The sequence below is a fragment of the Sorex araneus genome, chromosome 2, assembly GCF_027595985.1.
Source record: "Sorex araneus isolate mSorAra2 chromosome 2, mSorAra2.pri, whole genome shotgun sequence".
NCBI lineage: Eukaryota > Metazoa > Chordata > Mammalia > Eulipotyphla > Soricidae > Sorex > Sorex araneus.
Window position 1 is genome coordinate 34,504,265 of NC_073303.1, and position 19,848 is coordinate 34,524,112.

Below are 19,848 nucleotides of genomic sequence, written 5' to 3' on the forward strand. Positions count from 1 at the left end.
AGCTCCCCTATTTCATTCTTTTAATAATAACCTTTTTTAAAAAAAATTCAACTTTGCCTGCACTGTTTTTGGTGTTTGCTTTTTGTTTGGGGGCTTCTCCCTACTCACTGAACATTGTTCAGATTTCTCCCGACCTTGTTGGGTGCTGGGGACCATGTTCTGGGATCACCATCCACATGCAGAGCTCTTTGAGCTATCTCCCCAGCCCCTGGCCTGCATTTTTAGTCTCAGCGCTTTGATTTTTTTTCTTTTCTGTTGCAATGTTCCAAATTTGACCCTTCCTTCAATTTAGCAAAGATTTTCTCTTCTCAACACTTATGTTGAGAATTGATTTTTATCTTGTTCTTTATCTCCATAATTCTCATCTGTGTTACTGCTCTTTATCAGCTGTTGTCTTTAGTTATTTGTGAACATATTTTTTCCTTCCTTATTCTAAAATCCCTAAGATCTGTTCTCCATGACTTTTGGTTCATTGCTTTCAATCTGGTTTTTGTGCTTGTTTAATGCTTGCTGATTGAATTGTTTTGTTTTTTTTTTCAATAGAAACTTGTGTTTTTGTTTTCAGGCCTGCCTTTATGCTTAGGTAACAAAGTTGGGTTGGCATGACAGTATAGTGGACAGGGAGTTTGCCTTGCTTGCGGCCAACCTGGATTCAACCCCCTGCATCCCATATGATCTGAGCACCACCAGGAATTATTCCTGATAATAGAGCCAGGGATTCCCCTTGGCATGACTGCCGGATGTGACCCTTCGCTTCCCCTCAAACACAACCGAACTAAAACTGAATAAAGTAGAAGCACATCACACTTTGAAAGCCTTGAGAACTCCATCAGCCTTACAGGACACACATTTATACTTTTCACTGTCTGCAGCAGCTTCAGGGCCCTCAGACCTGAAGGATGGAAGGGATGGAAGGCTGGGGCAGGTTGTGGGAGCAGGGGGTTAGATTTCTTCCAAAGAATATAATCAGCATTGAGATCCATAGTTGGTGCTGATCTCTAGGATGTCATTTTCGCTTTTTTTTTTCTTTTTTTTTGGATTTGGGGCCCATATCCATTGCAGGCTACTTCTAGCTCAGAGCTCAGAGAGCACTGCTGGAGGTGCTTGGGGCCCATAGTGATGTCGGTGGACCCCAAGGATAGCTTATGTGAAGCCGGGAGGAGAAAGACAGTCACTTTCTCCCCATCCACCTCTGCTACCCAGGTTTCTGGGTTCTTGTCTCACCTTGCAGAAAAGAATTTCAGGAGTAGACAAGCAGTGAAGTAAAACAGATTTTATTTGGAGGTTTTGAAGGAGAGGAGAGGGGAGAGGAGGGGAGGGGAGGGGAGGATAGGAGAGGGAGGAAGAAAGAAAGGGGGAGGGGGAGAAAGAGGGGAAGAAAGAGAGAGACAGTAATGCACCCAAGGAGGGAGTTCGGGCTTCCCCAAACACAGAAGTCCTGAATGGCCTATATGGCAGACTTTTATATGCATATTCTTAGGGTTTCTTAGTCAGGAGTTTTCTGACAGGGGTGGGGGTTGATCAGGTATTGTATCAAAGGAGCAGCTTTGAAGTTTCTGGTCCTTTCAAGTCCTTAATTGTGTCTCTGTCTCTGCTGAAGTTCATTATCTCTGTAGGGGTCTAGCCTCCTGAGGGTCTGTTACAGACTTTCTCCAGGCAGGGTCTTATCAGGCCTTAGTTGCTGTTTTCTGCAAGGTTGGCTTTCACAACTTCAGGAATATTACTTCTCAGGAAATTTTCTGCTTTTGCCTCGGGAAGGGGCCTGCCTCATAGGGTCACTCCGACCCTATGAGGTGCTGGGGATCAAACTGGGGGCTGACTGCATGCAGAACAAGTCCTGTGCTGTCTCTCCAGCCCATGTTTATTTTCTCTTGTTTATTTCTTTCATCCCATAATTTATCTGTTGGATTCCTAGTGTATATGCGTTCTTGTTCTTGCTGCTGAACATCACAGAACAAAATAGACCAAAGGAATCTTAACCACGTGGATCTTTTACTAGAAGGAGATAGAAATAAGCATAATAAACATGTGCATTTTCTCTCACCTCCATTAAAACCTATGTTTTCTTTCTCCTTATATTTCTTTAAATAAAACTTCTTAAAAGTAAGTACTAGCACCAGAGCAATAGTACAGCAGGTAAGGTGTTCGCCTTTTACACAGCCGACCCGGGTTCAATCTCCAGCATCCCATATAGTCCCCCAAGCACCGCCAGAGTAATTCCTGAGTGCAGAACCATTGTAACCCCTGCGCATCACTGGGTGTGACCCCAAAAGCCCCCCCTAAAATATTTATATACTGGTAAGAGACTGATAAATTATGGGAGAAGACCAGGATACAAAGGGCTGGAGGTGGTAGAAGGGGTGCTCTCTGGATCAGAGTAGGCATCTTGTGAAAGGTGCAACAGTGTCAAACTGGAGTGCCAGGCACTTCCCTGGGTAGCTGGATGCTCTTCTGCCCTGCAGAAAGGGAGAGGCAGTGTCTGCCATCATTACAGCCTCCAGCTGCCATTATGAGAGGAAATAGCTTGTGTTCTTTTGGCTGACATTCCTGGGAGTTAATCAGGGTGAAAATTACAGTCAGTAGTGTCTGGAAGATAACAGTTGTACATCTAGAGGCCTCCTGGCCAGTTCCCTGAGTGGTGGGATTGTGAGTGCATGTAGATGGGTACATGTATTACTCTATTTTACTCTTGTATTTTATTATTATATTTTTTTGCTTTTGGGGTCACACCCGGCGATGCACAGGGGTACTTTGGCTCATGCCCTCAGGAATTACTCCTAGCAGTGCTCGGGGGACCATATGGGATGCTGGGAATTGAACCCGGTTGGCCTCATGCAAGGCAAACGCCCTACCCGCTGTGCAATCGCTCCAGCCCCTTACTCTTGTATTCTAAAGGGAAGAGTATACTATGACCTTCTGGCTTTGTAGCAGGGCCTCAGCAACTTCGTGTGGATACCTGCTTTCATAAGCATTCAAAGAATGTGCACTCTGCTGCCAGTGTGAAACCAAAATTTTTCGAAATTGGGGATTTTTACTTCTTCTCGATACCTACCTTTATTCTGAAAGTCTCACTACCTATTTCAGCATCTGGAGGATGTTCTATACCTAGATGTTCTCTCGCTTGATTATATATTTTCTTACTCACCTGCCCGTTCTCATTCATTTTGCTGCTTTATTATTTTTCCTATTCTCTTATTTTCTTAGATGTAGCTAATAGGAAACAGAAATTCCTTAGGCCAGGCTACTGTTTCGATAATTGGCTGGAAGCTGGAATTTCTGTCTAATACACAATAGGGATGATGTCTTCTTTTTGTTTTGTTTTATTTTTTAGGTCACATCCAGCAGTGCTCAGGGCTTACTCTTGGCTCTGCACTTAAGGGTCATTTCTGGCAGGGCTCAGGGGACCTTAAATGGCGTGCCAAGGATCAAACCCAGGTCAACTGCAAGCAAGGCAAGCACCATACCCTTTGTACTATCTCTCTAGCCCTGGGGGGAGAATGTCTTATTTATGTCCTTGGTTTATGTAGCTTGCAGCTTCTGATTCTCCGTGTGTTAATAACTGGATGCTCTTTGACATAGCTGAGGTGCACACCAGCTTTGTTTATGACATTAGCTTGTACAGTTATTAAGATCTGTTTGCAGTTTTCTGAAAATGGACTCTTGTTAACATGTGCATGCACGTGTGTGTGTGTGTGTGTGTGTGTGTGTGTGTGTACTAGAATAAAGAGTTTTTTTGTTTGTTTTGCTTTTTGGATCACATCTGGCAACGCACAGGGGTTACTCCTGGCTTTGCACTCAGGAATTACTCCTGGCAGTGCTCGGGGGACCACATGGAATGCTGGGAATCGAACCTAGGTCGGCAGGGTGCAAGGCAAATGCCCTACTCACTGTGCTGTTGCTCCAGCCCCACAATAAAGGTTTTTAATGAACTCTCATCCATGCTACAAATACTTTATTTTAGGCAGTAAAATGTTAAGTTAGCTTTCAGTGCCATTTTCACATTGCTTTTTTCTGTTAGGTTTGATATAAATCAAACTTGAAATCATGCATTCTCTCTACAGATGATAAAATTATATAGTAACATGTTACTGATTATTGTCAACTTTATTTTGTTTGGAGGAGTTGGGCGGGAACACCAGGCAGTGCTTGGGGTTTATCCCACTAGTGCTCAGGGGACATAGGGAATTAGGGATTGAACCTGGTCTGCCTCATACAAAGCCCTGCTCAGCCTTTTAACTCTCCCTAACATGAACTTTACAGCTTGAAGTTGTTTATTCAACTATATGCTTTATTATAGTTTGGGGGCTGCACCCTATAGTATTTTGGACTTCCTCCTGGCTCTGTGCTCTATTCCTGGAAGATTTGGATTGGTCGCGTGCAAGGCGTGCAAGGCACGCACTCTGCCTGTTGTACCATCGCTGCAGCCCCGTTTGGTTTGTTGCATTTTTTTGGTTTGTTTTTATTTTTGATGGCCAGGATGGAACCCAGGCCCCACTATCCCACTATAGCTGAGCTGTATAGCTGAGCCATAGTATATCCCTGGATTGTTTTTCTTTTTCTTGGAAGTAAAACAGGTTTCATTTGGAGGTTTTGAAGGGAAGAAGGGAGAGAAAGTGGGAGCGAGCGTGGAGAGTAACATGTTCAGGAGAGAATGCGGGCTTCTCCAAGGGTGGAGAGAGCTACACAAATCTCAGCATTAGAAATGAAGGCATGATGGGGGCTGGAGCGATAGCACAGCGGGTAGGGCGTTTGCCTTGCACGTGGCCGACCCGGGTTCAATTCCCAGCATCCCATATGGTCCCCTGAGCACCGCCAGGGGTGGTTCCTGAGTGCAGAGCCAGGAGTAATCCCTGTGCATCGCCAAGTGTGACCCAAAAAGCAAAAAAAAAAAAAGAAATGAAGGCATGAAAGTACACATCTCAAGGGGGGAGATGTGAGCGACATATATGCTCGGCCACGTGGGCACAAGCAGCATACGGGATCGGGCAGCATAAGTGCCTAGTTATTTTTCTTCAGTTGATAGGATATGTTTTCTCTTTGTTTTGGTTTCTGGCCCCCACAGCACATACTACTCAGAGCTCCTGGCTCTGTACCAGGGGACCCCTCCTGGTGGGGTAGCGTGGGGGGCCATGGGGCATGTGAGATGGATCCCAGGCTGACAGCATACAAGACAAGCACCTTACTTGTTGTACTGTCTCTCTGGCCCTGAAAGGTTTAACCTGTCAAATTGTATTACATTATTATTAAAAATACCATTCATTACTTTATTTGTTACTTGTTTTGGTGCTCAGGAGCTATTCCCAGCTCTACTCTGGGGACCTCTACTCGGGGTTCTTCTGGAGGTACACGGGAGACCATGAGCAGCCCTTTGAGCTCTATCTTACCCTGTTTGTATTTGTCTTTTTGGTTTGGGGGCGACACCTGGCCATGCTCAGGGGCTATTTCTGGCTCAGTACTTGGGTTGCTCCAAGAAATACTAAGGGGAACATTGATACAGAGGATCAAAGCTGGCCTCAGGCATGCTTTTCATGTGCTCAGTCCTTTGATCCATTCTCCATGTTTCTATGATTTGTATTAGTTGGTCCATCTAATCATGGTGGAATTAGAAATCGTAGCACTGTAGATTTCTCAGATGAGTTTCATAACACATTTGACAGGGAAATTCAGGGCCATGTCTGGCAATATTCTTTTTCTTATGGGTTCTTTTTAATACGTTTCTATAGAATTGAAATTCCTGCTTAAATATCAGTGTCACACATAATCTTAATCAGAAATATGTGACTGAGGTTGAAAATGATATCACTGCAAAATTTGGCCAGAAAGTAATAATGTGGGGTTTGTTTATATATAGATTGTAAAATATTGATAAGAAATGTGACGATGTGATATCAAATGAGACAAACTACCCATTATAGTTGGCAGTTTTAGAACCTACAAGGCATCATCATCATCATCATCATCATCATCATCATCATCATCATAACAACGTGGGATTTTATTTTGCTTGTTTTGTTTTGGAACCACACCTGGTGGTGTTTGGAGGTTAGTTACTCCTGGTTCCAGGCTTGGAGAACAGGTACAGGGGGTGGAACCCTGGAGGATGAAACCCCGGGGGATGGAACCTGGGCCGGCTGTGTGTTAGGCAGATGATCTGCCAGCTGTGCTAGCTCTCTGGACCCATTATTTTGAATCTGCATTCTTCAGGGGAGAAGAACAGAATTTTTTTTTTTTTTTTTGCTTTTTTTGGGTCACACCCGGTGATGCACAGAGGTTACTCCTGGCTCAGCACTCAGGAATCACCCCTGGCGGTGCTCAGGCGACCATATGGGATGCTGGGATTCGAACCTGGGTCGGCCGCGTGCAAGGCAAACGCCCTACCCGTTGTGCTATCGCTCCAGCCCCAGAACAGAATCTTTTAAGTAGCAATTCTGTTTTGCAAAATTGGGCTGTATCAAGTATGTACCTTATGAAAAGTGGGGAAAAGGTTAAAAAAAAAACCATTAGAAGTTTAAAGTTGTAAAGTTGTATTAGAAGTCCATTCTTTGGGAGAAAAAGCACATATACCTAACATGTAAGACCCTGAGTTTGATCCCTGGGCTGTAGAAATGAAAATAGAAGAAAGGAATTAAAAAGTCTTTATCAGTCAAGGTTATGTGGCATAGAAGCTATAAAAAGAGAAGACCATCTTGAGTTTTCTTTTTTGGCGGGGTCGGGGAACACACACAGTACAGTGTCCAGAGTTTACTACAGAGAACTGGAGAGCTGGGAAGGCACTTGCTTGCCTTGCATGCAGCTGGCCTGGGTTCTATCCCAGGTGTCCTATATAGTTCCCCGAGCACTGCAGGGAGTGATTCCTGAGTGCAGAGACAGGAGTAATTCCTGATCATTGTTTACTGTGGGCTCTGTGCTCCAGGATCACTCCTATAATGTCAGATACAGACACTTGCAGGGCAAGTGCCTTTCTAGCTCCATGGATGCCACCCTTTTTTTTTTTTTTGCTTTTTGGGTCACACCCAGCGGTGCTCCGGGGTTACTCCTGGCTTTGCACTCAGGAATTACTCCTGGCAGTGCTTGGGGGGCCATATGGGATGCCGGGGATCGAACCCGGGTCGGCCGCGTGCAAGGCAAGCGCCCTACCCGCTGTGCTATCGCTCCGGCCCCGGATGCCACCCTTTTTTAAAAACTAGAAACTTTCTTCTGTTTGTTTTGTTTTGGGGCGATGTTCAGGGATCACTTCTTCCAGTGCACGGGGACCTTAGGGGATGCCCTGCCTGGATGGAACCTGGGTCATCTTTGTGCAAGGCAGATGCCCTACCTGCTGTACTATCACTGCAGTCCCTAGAAACTTCTTTTAGTGGTTAAAAAAAAAGAAGCTGGATCGATAGGGTGTTTGCCTTGCATGTGGCTGACCTGGGTTCGATTGTTTTGTCCCTCTCGGAGAGCCCGGCAAGCTACCGAGAGTATCCTGCCTGCACTGCAGAGCCTGGCAAGCTCTCCGTGGTGTATTCGATATGCCAAAAGCAGTAACAGCAAGTCTCACAATGGAGACATTACTGGTGCCTACTCGAGCAAATCGAGGAACAATGACTGGACAACAGTGCTGCAGTATTTAGGATTAGGTAGTGGACTAGTGAAATGATGCCCGTTGGTGTCATAGTCAAGAGCCCTCCAAGCATACGCCATCTTCCCTCCATCAGGCCTGCTTGGCTGCTGACCCCCACCGTAGTATAGGAGCTTCACAGCCTGTTCGCCTTGACAGCACAGTGAATGCACCTGGTGTTGTCTTCTTTCTTATCCATGGCTCACCCACTGGAGGCACATGTGGTCAAATATGAGCTTTCTGGGGCCACTCTTCCAAGGATCCCTGAATCCTCCTCAGCATTCTGGGCCCTGGGGAGATTGGTGAGGTATGGATCCTCTCTGTGCTACCTGGGCGCCTTAAAGCACTGCTTTCCTTGGCCTTCAAAGCCTTGGCTACAGCTTTGGGAGGGGTAGGGTCTTTCTTCTTGGCTCTCAGTGCCATCTTCCTGAGGAGTGGGACGCTTTTAGTAAAATGGAAAAGGTCCACAAAGTGATGATCATTTAATGTCTCCTAAAAATCAGATATAAAGAGGAAAAGATGAATTTGATAAGCCTACTAATTAATTGGTTTTTGGGCCACACCCGGTGGTGCTCAGGGCTTGCTCCTGGCTCTGTGCTCAGGGATCACATAATTTGTGATTTGACCGAGTTAGTAACTGTACACACAGGGAACAAAGCACTGGCAGAATACTTAGGAGCAATTAGACAATTTTTATTTATTTTTATTATTTATTTATTTTGCTTTTTGGGTCACACCCGGCGATGCACAGGGGTTACTCCTGGCTCTACACTCAGGAATTACTCCTGATGGTGCTCAGGGGACCGTATGGGATGCTGGGAATCGAACCTGAGTTGGCCACATGCAAAGCAAATGCCCTACCTGTTGTGCTATTACTCCAGCCCCTAGACAGTTTCTAAAATGTGGGAACTACCTTGTTAGACTTTGCCCATTGTGTTCATTTAGTCGGTATTGGCCAAAATATTTACTGAGAACAGACTGCAAGTTACTTTTGGGGAGTGGAGAAGGGGCTACCAAACAGTACTCAGGCCACTCCGAACAGGCCAGATATCTCAATGTTTGGACCTGGCAATGCTTGTGTCCAGTGGGGGTGGGGGTGTCAGGGTGTTACTAGAGCAACACCTGATGATGCTCTCGGGGCCTCCAGGGCTCCCCTTTACAGTTTTGGAAGGGGGTCTCATGTGCTGCTAGGATTATGCTTTGGGTCTGAACCCATCAAACAGTCTTCCAGCTCCCAAACGCTGTAGTTTTATTTTTGCCAAACTGGGGATCAACTCCCAGGTCTCAAGCCTGCAAGGACTGTGCTTTCCTGCTGAACTGCATTCCACGCCCCCCAAATACTATTTTTTTTTTTTTTGCAGTGCTGGGATTGAATCAAGAGCCCCACACATGCAGTGCAAGTATAATATTGCTGAGCAATATCCCCAGCCCCCAAATAATAATATTTTTTATTTTGTTTATGGACTACACCTGATTGTGCTCAGGAATCACCCCTGCTGGTTTGAACCCAGGTTGGCCGATGAAAGGCAAGAACCCCGCCCACTGCAATAGCTCTGGTCCCAAGAGGTTCTTGAAGGCCACTGCAGACAGTCAGTGTGAATCAGATGTTCACACACACTGGGAAGTAGGCTATCACAGGGAATGTCAGGGAAAGGTCCTGAGGTAGTAAGCGTGGGAACAGAAGTGATTGATGTGAGGCTAAAGAAGTGGTTATCGCCTGTGGAGTCCATCTGGTTTTTTTCCTTCTGATTTTTTCCCTTTTTTGGGGGGTGGGAGTAGGGAGCCACACCTGGCGATGCTCGAGTGTTACTCCTGGTTTGGCACTCTGGAATCACTCCTGGAAGGCTCAGGGGATCTTATGGAATGCTGGGGATTGAACCTGGATCAGCTGCATGCAAGGCAAATGCCCTTTCTGCTGTACTATCTCTCCGGCCCCTTTTTTTCACCGTAATTTTTTGGGGGTGTGTGGGGATGGTGTTTCACTCAGTGAAAACTAACTATGGAAAAATAATTAATCGGAAGATAATCTTTTGATTTGTTTGCAGGGGGCAGAGGTGACACACGTGGTCCTGGAAAGGCTACTGTGGCTTTCTGCTTTCTGCTCAGGAGTTGTTCCCAGAGTGCTGGTAGGGTCACGTGGTCCTGGGCCTCCTGCGCAAAGCACGTGCTCAGCCCTTGGGGCTATTCCTCTGGCTCTAGGAAGACTCTTGTGTATATGACTTAGGGAGGGAGATGAGGTCTAGAATATAAAACGTTTAAGGTAATTCTTTGTATTTCCTGGAAAACACTTTGTTTTCTCTTTCTTCTTGTGCCTGTGAATTTAACCTGTGTTTCTGAGCTGAGATTGAAATACAGAAAAGTTTATGCCTTAGTACAATTTTAATGAGGAGCATCCATTTCTTAGCACTCCTAATTCACTGCCATCTCTCTTATTCACATTTTCCTTGAGAATGCTTTGTTTTGTTTTGGCAAATCCTTGGTAGTGTTCAGGGATTCTTCCTGGCTCTTCATTCAGGAATTAGTCCTGTTGGTGCTGAAGGGATCCTACCAGCACCAGGGTCAAACCAGGGTCAGCCTTCTGCAAGGCAAGCACCATACCTGCTGTATTCTCTCTCCAGCCCCTTCCTGGAGAATTTTTCATCTTTTTCTTTTTATTTAGCTTGGGAGGTTTATCTGGGGATGAGATTTAAATGATAAAGCACTACATGTTGTTCCTTAATTATTAGGGAAGTGGGAATGGTGAAATTATCTTTCTTGTTAAATTATTTTTTACCTTCTGCTTCTTGGCCTAATGTAGAGGCTCTTTAGACCACTTCTACTGAAGGAATACTTATAGGGTTGGGACTGGATTATTTACATGCTTTAGACTCTGACTGTTTGCCAAGTGTATGCCAGCACAGAGCTCTATCAACAAATAGTAAGGCTCAGACCTGAGCTCTGTTGAGTAACTAATGGTAGAGGTGTCAATTGCTCACATGAAATCAATCAGGTCCAGCCCAATAGTCTTTGGGAATAGCAGAACACCCTATGAGCACCACAAACCTATTCATGAAATGCAGCATCTAAACACTCTAGAACTAATAGATGCTCTTGGTTCTTCTGTTCGTAGGTGACGCATGATAATAGATAGGATCCTTGATGAGTTGGTTGTCTTCTCAAGTTGGCACTGTTAATTTTTTATCTGATCCTCACTGGAGATTTGAGAGTATGGTACTTGAGATGATATCATTCCTATGTTACAGTAATTGTAAGAAGGGAGAAACACAGGAAAGTTGATTGTTTTTCATTAGAGTCCTAGGTGGAAATTGAGTTGATGAGTGTGTTTCTCAGTAATGTGGCAGGTAGAGAGGGATAATGCCTGTTTTTAAGCTAGGTGAGTCAATTAGTATTGCTTACATGTTCTAGCCTCACCCAAAACTAGGAATGAAGTGATTTGTGGATAGCCTGAAAATCAGGGAAGATGGGATAATGTTGTTCAAATTTATCAACTTTGCTGTATTCATTGGTTTAATTGATAGTTCCTTGGGCCATCAGTTCTGTGAACCTCATAACATTTGAAGAATAGGGGTTGGAGGTAAACAAGGATAAACGAGATAGTCCAGAATTTTAAAACCATGATCCTTAAGTGTGGTGCCTTGATTCTGTAGATTTTTTTTCTTTTTGGGTCACACCCAGCGATACACAGGGGTTACTCCTGGCTCTGCACTCAGGAATTACCTCTGGTGCTGCGCAGGGGACCATATGGGATGTTGGGAATCCAACCTGGGTTGGCCACGTGCAAGGCAAATGCCCTACCCACTGTGCTATTGCTCCAGCCCCGATTCTGTAGATTTTTGAAGCAAGATTTATTTATCTTGGTCATTGTAGTGCAAAAATTTTTATCTGGGGCCCATACCTGGCAGTTTTCAGGAATTGCTCTAAGTAGGTCCCAGAGGGACTCTCTGTGGTGGCAGGGATCAGAGCTGGGTTGGTGACATGAAAGACAAGCACCCTGTCTGCTGTACTATCTCCAGCCCCAAGACTGTTAATACTTATTGACACTGTTTGCCTTGAGACATGGCTAGAGTCACTAGAAATATGAATTCAGAAATCATCTATTTGGATTCTAAGTTCAGTGAGCCAGTCTACCTCCCACAACCCAAAATTTAGCATAGCTTTCCCCTCTCCCCCCTTTGTTTGTCAATATAACTTGTGAAAGGATCAACCTAGCCAGGCATCACTTTCATGTCTGAATGTCTGTGACCTGTCTGTTCCAAGGCAGATTTTATATACTAACAACTCTGAGGTAGAGCCTATTAAGATTGATTCAGCCTTGTATGTGTGAAACCCTGCATTCACTCTAGAGCACTGCAAAGATTGATCCAAAGCGCATGAGGGGAGGGCAGATGGATTTACAGTGGAAGCGCATTGGACAGCTTGCTGCTTAGAATGGATTATCTGTGGCTAGTTGGAATTAAAGCAACCCCTTTGAGCTCTCTTAAGAGGAATAACTCTGGCAGGAAGAGGACAGCCCTTATTTATTTGGATAGAAGCAGGATTAAATGTTGCTCATGTCCTCTGGGCAGGGACAGAGACCTCACATGAAGACTTCCAGTCTTAGTTTTCTGGAGGAGATGCTCATTCTTGAGATAAAGGAGTGCTGTGATCTAAAGAAAGCTGTGACTGACCCATGCTGTGTCCACAAAGCTAAAACCAGTCTTGGGCCAGAGACTCTGAGAGCTGGTGTTGGGATCCAGGAGAGAAAAACTAGGATTCAATTTTCTGTTGTTATAGGTATAGGAAATGGGGAGTGATTGTCATGACTTTTTTCCCAGTTCCTTAGCTGAATTCACACAGAGAAAGGTTCCTTGGTGACCAGGTGCAGTATAGCACAAATGGCAGAGCCAGGTAATTCCAGAGCTGATGAGTAAGGAAGTAAGTCCAGCTAGAGGAGGAAAGAAGAGGGGAAATGCCACATCTTGAAGTCCAAGTGCCTTGTGGTTTCTGTAGGCTGCTTGTTCTCCTGATTTGTACTTTGTCTGCAGTGGAAGCAGGAGGTCGGTGCTTTTCATTACCAGCTAGCATGTTACTTACCCTCCCTCCCTCCTGGGGTTAAATATCTCTGCAGTGTTCTGCCAGAAATTTGATTATTAGCTATATAAAGCTAGGGATACTGTAGAGAGCCGATGAGAAGTGGTTTGGCTGCTGCAGCCATTCCGATGAATCCTTGGCAGTTTCATAGTGTATTGTTGGAAATACACCACCAGAGTTACTAGGAAGCCTGTTGGTTTAGGAGAGCTGGGTTTCTGGATTCTTTGGACCCAAGAATAGCAGAATCTAAGACCCTTTCTGTTAGGAAATGACTTCTTGCTCTTTTTGTTTTGTTTGGGGAACACACCCAAATGGCACTCTGGGCTTATCCTGCCTTTGTTCTCAGGGATCACTCCTGCCTATCCCCAGGTCAGCCCGTGTAAGGACAGTGTCCTAACCACTGTACTATCTTTCCAGTCCTGTGTCAGTTTTAAATATGATGTTGTGTTATTATATAATTAAACTTTTTTGCTGTTGTTTTTTCGGCTTCATCCAGCAATGCTCAGGGATTACTCCCGCCAATTTTTTTTTTTAATTTACATTTTTATTTTTCTTTTTGGGTCACACCTGGCGATGCACAGGGGTTGCTCCTGGCTCTGCACTCAGGAATTACTCCTGGCGGTGCTCAGGGGACCATATGGGATGCTGGGAATCGAACTCAGGTTGGCTGCGTGCAAGGCAAACACCCTTTTGCCTTGCAAACACGCTGTGCTATCACTCCAGCCCCACTCCCGCCAATTTTTAAATAAAATAAGATCCTGTATGTTCTTTATTCTCTTGTGATATTTAGTATTCAGAGCAGTCTGAAATTACCCTATTTTTTGTCCTGAGTAGTTAAAAATTTTGCAGTAATGTGTTCAGGTTGACCTTTTATTTTCGGTCTTTCTACCATATCCAACAGTGTCAGGTGCAGTTCTTGGTTCTGTGCTCAGGAGTGATCTCTGGCCATATTCAGGGGACCATATGTGGTGCCAGGATTTGCACCAGTGATGTGACCAGACACTGCAGCCACTTGGCCCGAAGGCTTGACTTTTTTAATTGATTTTACTGAATTTGCAATCCACATCAAAGATCTTTTTCAGCTGATGATGGTGTTCATTATGTCTGCACTGGAAACCTCCCCCGCCCCACCCCCCACTGATGTAGGCTCTTCTGCTTTTCCTTTCAGTTTTATTAAATGCTTTAATCTCTCTCAGTTTTCCTTGTTTTCTTTGTGCTTTTTCATCTGCATCCTGGAAAATTATCTCAGGTTTTCTTGTGACTTATTCTTGTGTTTAATGACTCATTTCCCACATGTCAGTTCTCTGCTTTTCTGATGTCTGTGTAAATTTTAATTAATTTTTAGTTTTCTCGCTTTTTTTTTTTTTTTTTTTTTTGCTTTTTGGGTCACACCTGCCGATGCACAGGGGTTACTTCTGGCTACACATTCAGGAATTACTCCTGGTGCTGCTCAGGGGACCATATGGAATGCTGGGAATCGAACCCGGGTTGGCCTTGTACAAGGCAAGTGCCCTATCCACTGTGCTATTGCTCCAGCCCCATCTTTTTTCTTTTTAATGATAATCCTTTTGTCCCAAGTAATCTCTTAGGTTTTTTTTTTTTTAAATTTTAGATAAGGTTTCTATCTTAGAAACTAAGGCTTCTGTATTACCATTCCAACTCTTCTTTTTGTTTTTATTTTGGGCCACATCTAGTGTGCTTCAGGGGTTCCTCCTGGTTTAGTGCTCTGGGGGTGTTGAACGCCTGGTGGTGTTGAAGATCTACCCCTGGTCTTCTGCATCCACATCATGGGTTTATGCACAGCTTTGTCTCTGACCCCCTCTTGTTATTTAGTTGGGAGTGATGTTTCAAGAAGTGCTTTGGTGAACCCCCTCCTAATGCTCCTTAACACAGCCTGAAATTTAATGTAGAATCTTCGGGGTAACACCCAGCAGTGCTGGGGCCTCTAGAGCTGCAGAGTCTGTTGTTTGTTTTTCTGTGGGGGGGAGCACACCCGGCTCAGGGCTTAATTCTGGTTCTGCACTCAGGGATCACTCCTGATAGGCTCTGGGGACCATATGGGTGTGAGGGATCCACCCCAGATCAAATCCAGATCAGCAACATGCAAGGCAAATGCCCTACCCACTACTATTTCTCTGGCCCCTGCACCCACAGATTCTTGAGGATGAGGTGGTACCAAGGATCAAACCCGTGTAGCCTGCATTGCAAAGTTTAAGCCTTAACTCCTGTACTGTCTTTCTGCCCATGCTCCCCACCATCATCTTAATGAGATCTCTTTCTACTGAAATACTTCTATGTCCATCTCCAGATTTTCTCTTTTGTTAACTCTTTAAAGAAAAAGGGGCTAGAGAGATAGTATAGCGGTTAGGGTGCTTGCCTTGTATACAGCTCACCCAGGTTCCATCCTCAGCATCCCATGATTTCCCCAAGCACCACTGAGTGAGTCCTGAGTGCAGAGCCAGGAGCAAGCCATCAGTGGGTGGGTCTCTCCTCCCCCCTTTCATACACACAATAATACTGTTTCAGTACTAGGTTCCACTGTTGTACTGTCTTACTTATTCACTGCTATATTCCCAGCATGTAGTATAGTGCCTATCACATAGCAGGCAATTTAAAAAAAAAATAGTGAACTCATTTATCCTATACTAGCTCATGAAAGCCAGTCTTCTTGTGCAGCATTGAGAATTTTAAACATTGTATTATTTTTTTCCCCTTAGAATACTAGGTCCTTTCCAACGGAATCATTTCTCTTAACTCTTCAGGGATTATGTTTCCTTTACCTCATGAGTAATGAGTAGCGTTTTTTTCTTTTTACCTTGGAGTGAGGGGTGTCTAGTCCTGTACTGCTCAGGAGTGACCCCTGGTGGTGCTCAGGGGACCACATGTGGTGCTGGGAATTTGAACCAGGATCAAGTGCCATAACCCTCTGTGCTCTCTCTAGCCATGAGCATTTTTCATAGCTCCTACATTATGCCTCACACACTTTCTGTTCATCCCTATGTAGCCCTGATGCTATTGGTATGTGGTTGCTGTTGGCATTAACTCTAATTTGAGTGAGGATGTATTTTCTCAGAGTTACAGCTTAATCTATTGGCATACTTGGGCCTGCTCCATACCAAAGGTCAGTCCTTTCTGAAACCCCCATGGTGGTAGTCATTCACTTGATACATCTTTGCTGTCCTTGGATGACAACCTCTTTTATCCTATACCTTGGTTCTTTGAAAGAGACAGTTTTGAGAGTGTCAGAAATTAGTTTTTGTCTTTATCCTGTTTGTAAAAGTCCACTTTGTAAGATTCATTGAGTCGCCACTAATTTGCTTTTTCTCCTTTCTTTTGAGAATTACATTTAAATGGATAGAAAAGTTGTGGGCCCTTGCCAGGTTTGTGTTGTCTGCCAGGTTTTCTAGATGATACAGTCTCATGAATCAGGAGACCAGAGAGAAAGAAATGATCTTTTCTATCACCTCCCTTTGATTCAGACAACTTGAGACCCTGATCTTTTGTGATAAATTGCCATCCATCTTACATATGAATATAAAAATGTGATCTCACATTCTGGCAGTAGTTTGTGTGTGTCTGTGGGGGGGAGGGTCACACCTGGTGATGCTCAGGGGTTACTTCTGACTCTGCATTCAGGAATTACTTCTGGTGGTAGTGTGGGACCATATGGGATGCCTGGGATCGAACCTGGGTCAGACACGTCAAGGCCCTACATTCTGTACTATCACTCAGGCCTCTCTGGTAGTAGTTTTATACTGTTCATTTATTGATTTTTTTTTCTCTTTTTCTGTGTCTTAAGTGTATTGGGAAGTAAAAAAGACCTCACTTGAATTCAATTTATTTTTTCATACTTTGAATCCTAGAGTTTAATAAAACTCATTTTCTTCTCTTAGCTGACATTGACTTCCTCTGAGGGTTATTTCTTGTTGAAAATTTATCCCTGTGCTGAAGTTGCAATTTTCCCAGTTCTGCTTGTTTTTTGTTTTTCTCTGTTGTCCACCATAAGACTCCTTCCTCCAGCCCCAACCCCCAAGTGGAGATGACACCGAATGTATATGATTTTCGTTGGGTCAAGCTTGTTAGTGGATGGCTTTTCGAGCTTTCCATAGACCATGCTCTGAGTTCAAGGAGAAACCAGGAGAAATGGGGGTGTGAGTAAAGTTGTTCTGGAGTTTGACTGTGATGTCCCGGGGTGTGTACTGAGGGAGAGTCACCAACTGGCAGTGGCAGTAGACATGAGTCTGTCAGGAATGGGGAACTAACTCTAGAGGCCTCCTAGTTAAGGCTTACCACAGAATCTCCTGGTGATTGGAAATTGCGTTCTTTCCCACAGGGACATGGAGTGGGAATTAACTTCTCCTTCAGTCCAGTGTGACTGAGTTAGAAATACAATCGAGCCTGCTTATCTTGTCTTTTGTGATGTGCTAGCTGCTTAAGGAAGAGACTGTTTCATGTGGGAGTTTATTTCAGGCTGTCTCCTTGCCTGTGTTGTTTCTTTAACAGCTTTTTGCATTTTCTTTTTCCAGCAATGATGTGGTCCACTGGGCATGTACTGACCACTGTGGCAGGTCTGAGCACATAGCTGAAGCTGAAAATAGGAAAGCTGGGGGCAAGGAAGAGCCTTGAATCTTGAGGTGGGACGTTGACTCTAAGATGTCCTTGAGCAGTGGAGCCTCCGGAGGGAAAGGAGTGGATTCGAACCCGGTTGAGACATACGACAGTGGGGATGAATGGGACATTGGAGTAGGGAACCTCATCATTGACCTGGACGCCGATCTGGAGAAGGACCAACAGAAACTGGAAATGTCAGGCTCAAAGGAGGTGGGGATCCCGGCTCCCAATGCCGTGGCCACACTACCCGACAACATCAAGTTTGTGACCCCAGTGCCAGGTCCTCAAGGGAAGGAAGGCAAATCCAAATCCAAAAGGAGTAAGAGTGGCAAGGACACTAGCAAGCCCACTCTGGGGACTTCCCTGTTCACGCCCAGTGAGGGAGCAGCTAGCAAGAAAGAGGTGCAGGGACGCTCGGGAGACGGTGCCAATGCAGGAAGCCTGGTTGCTACTATTGCTCCCAAGGGCTCAGAGAAGGTGGCTAAGGCCTCCCGCAGTGTAGCTGGCTCCAAAAAGGAGAAGGAGAACAGCTCATCTAAGAGCAAGAAGGAGAGAAGCGAAGGAGTGGGAACTTGCACAGAAAAGGATCCTGGGGTCCTCCAGCCAGTGCCCTTGGGAGGACGGGGTGGGCAGTATGACGGAAGTACCGGGGTGGACACAGGAGCTGTGGAGCCTCTCGGGAGTATAGCTCTTGAGCCTGGGGCAGCGCTCAACCCTTTGGGAGCTAAGCCGGAGCCTGAGGAAGGGGAGAATGAGTGTCGCCTGCTAAAGAAAGTCAAGTCTGAAAAGGTAAGAGGTGGCCGGCTCTGGCTGCCTGCTGACAGTCAGATCTGCTTGGACTGACTGCCAAATGCTCTGTGTACTTTGTGGGAAGATTATTAATTAGTGTGTGGGTACTGACCGATTTCCAAGGTGAGAGCAGCTGGTAATGATGTGGTTTTCTTCCAAATTAGGGAATTCCTGCTCATTAACAGGCTGGACATTTTACAATGGAATATTGTTGGGAGCAGTTACTTGTTCAATTCCATTTTCCATGGGTTGAGTTGAGAACCTCCCACCTTGTCCAGTTCTACTTCACCTACTTATTCCCTCAAACCTTGATGTGCTGGTTCACAACCTGATTGACATTTTATACTCAAAGTCATTGATAAATTCATTAATACCAGCTTTAGATTGAATGCTATTCTCTGTGGAATGGTAATGCTATTAAGTCTCAAAGGGAAAAGGGTTAAAAATTTTCCTGGCATGGTACCCACCAAGTGTTCTGCTGGTGACTGCTGAAAAAATAAAGGGGCATCGTTTGCGGGAGACAAGTCACAAAAGGTGCTGGCTCCACCGCAGATTCTTTCATTTGTCAGCTCTTGGGAGCCAGTATTGCAGCTGTGAAAGCGTCATTGCGAAAGCTTCATTGACCTCTAAAGGGGTAGATGTTGGGAGGTATCTCCCTTGACAACAGAGAATCAAGGTCTGTTGCTTGTTCATAGCTGCCAAGCAGTGTAATGACAGCCTCACCTTCTGCTCCTCCTGGAAGGACGGTGCCTCAGCCCCTCTGAAGAGGGGACTTCCTCCTCTGGGAAGAAAAGCTTAGTCAGAAAACGGAGCCTGCAGGGCTAACATTGCATGGGCATGAGTCTGGGGTCAGCTCAGCCTTTGGCAGCTTCCAGTTTCCTGCCAGGCAGCTCACCTGGTAATGAGTTGTTCCTTGGCTCTTGATTTTCTGCTCCTTGTTCTGCACACCTTGTGCTTTGAGCTGATCCCAGCAGATGCCCCATAAATTGATTTCTCTGTAATTACATCAGCTGCAACAGGGAATACCTATCTCCCTGTGTACGTGTTAATAAATAGGAAGGCTGCATGTGTGTGTCTGCATGGTGATGCCTCTCATTGATTGCATCGGGGCTGGTTTCTACCAGTTATTTCTTTACTATTGGTATTTTGATCTTAGCCTCTGGCACATTTGGGGATATTAGGAACATCTGGGTGCCTCTGGTAACAGGGCTGTGAATTTTCTTACACTAATTACATGAGTTCATTCCCTTTTACCGCTGGCAGCTGCCCTTGAGACTGCCTGTGTATAAGTGGCAGATGCCTTGGTCCACCTCAGCAGAGTGGATTCCAGCTGCCTACTGGTTTAGCTCATCTGGTGCTGTCTGGGATTGACCATTTTCTCCTTGGTGCAAATGGGTAACATTGTTTCAAAGAGGTCTGGGAGTGGGAAGAGTTTTGCTTCTGTTCAGGTCCATTAACACTATTCCCTACACCTAGCTTCAGGAAATTCTTACCATAAATTCATGTTGATAATTATTGTTCTTCCTGTGCAGAAGTGGCCACTTCTGAGAGTGACCTTTGTTTTCCTGTTTAGGATTCTTGATTCATGTTGCAATCTCCTAAACCCAGTGGAAATCTGTGGGTGAAAGGATTAATGATGCTTAACCTCATCTTGGATTTGTCTTAATTAGCATGGTAATTCCCAACAGATAAACAAACGGAACCCGTGCTCCCTTACATGTCCAGGGACTGGGTGGGTGACTCTATGGGAGGAGATAGTGCGTTTAGCTAAGGAAACA

The 19,848-nt window shown here is 45.0% G+C and overlaps 1 protein-coding gene across 2 annotated transcripts in view; it reads left to right on the forward strand.

Moving 5' to 3' along the window:
- Positions 1-19,848, forward strand: part of ZNF609 (zinc finger protein 609) — a 170,124-nt gene that overhangs the window by 12,325 nt on the left and 137,951 nt on the right. The window contains exon 2 of one of the 2 annotated variants that reach the window (XM_055126449.1): positions 17,197-18,070. The exons of the other annotated variant lie outside the window; for it this stretch is intronic. Coding sequence (XP_054982424.1) covers positions 17,324-18,070 — 747 coding nt within the window. The 5' untranslated portion in view covers positions 17,197-17,323. The remainder of the gene's footprint in view (positions 1-17,196; positions 18,071-19,848) is intronic. 2 annotated transcript variants of the gene reach the window in all.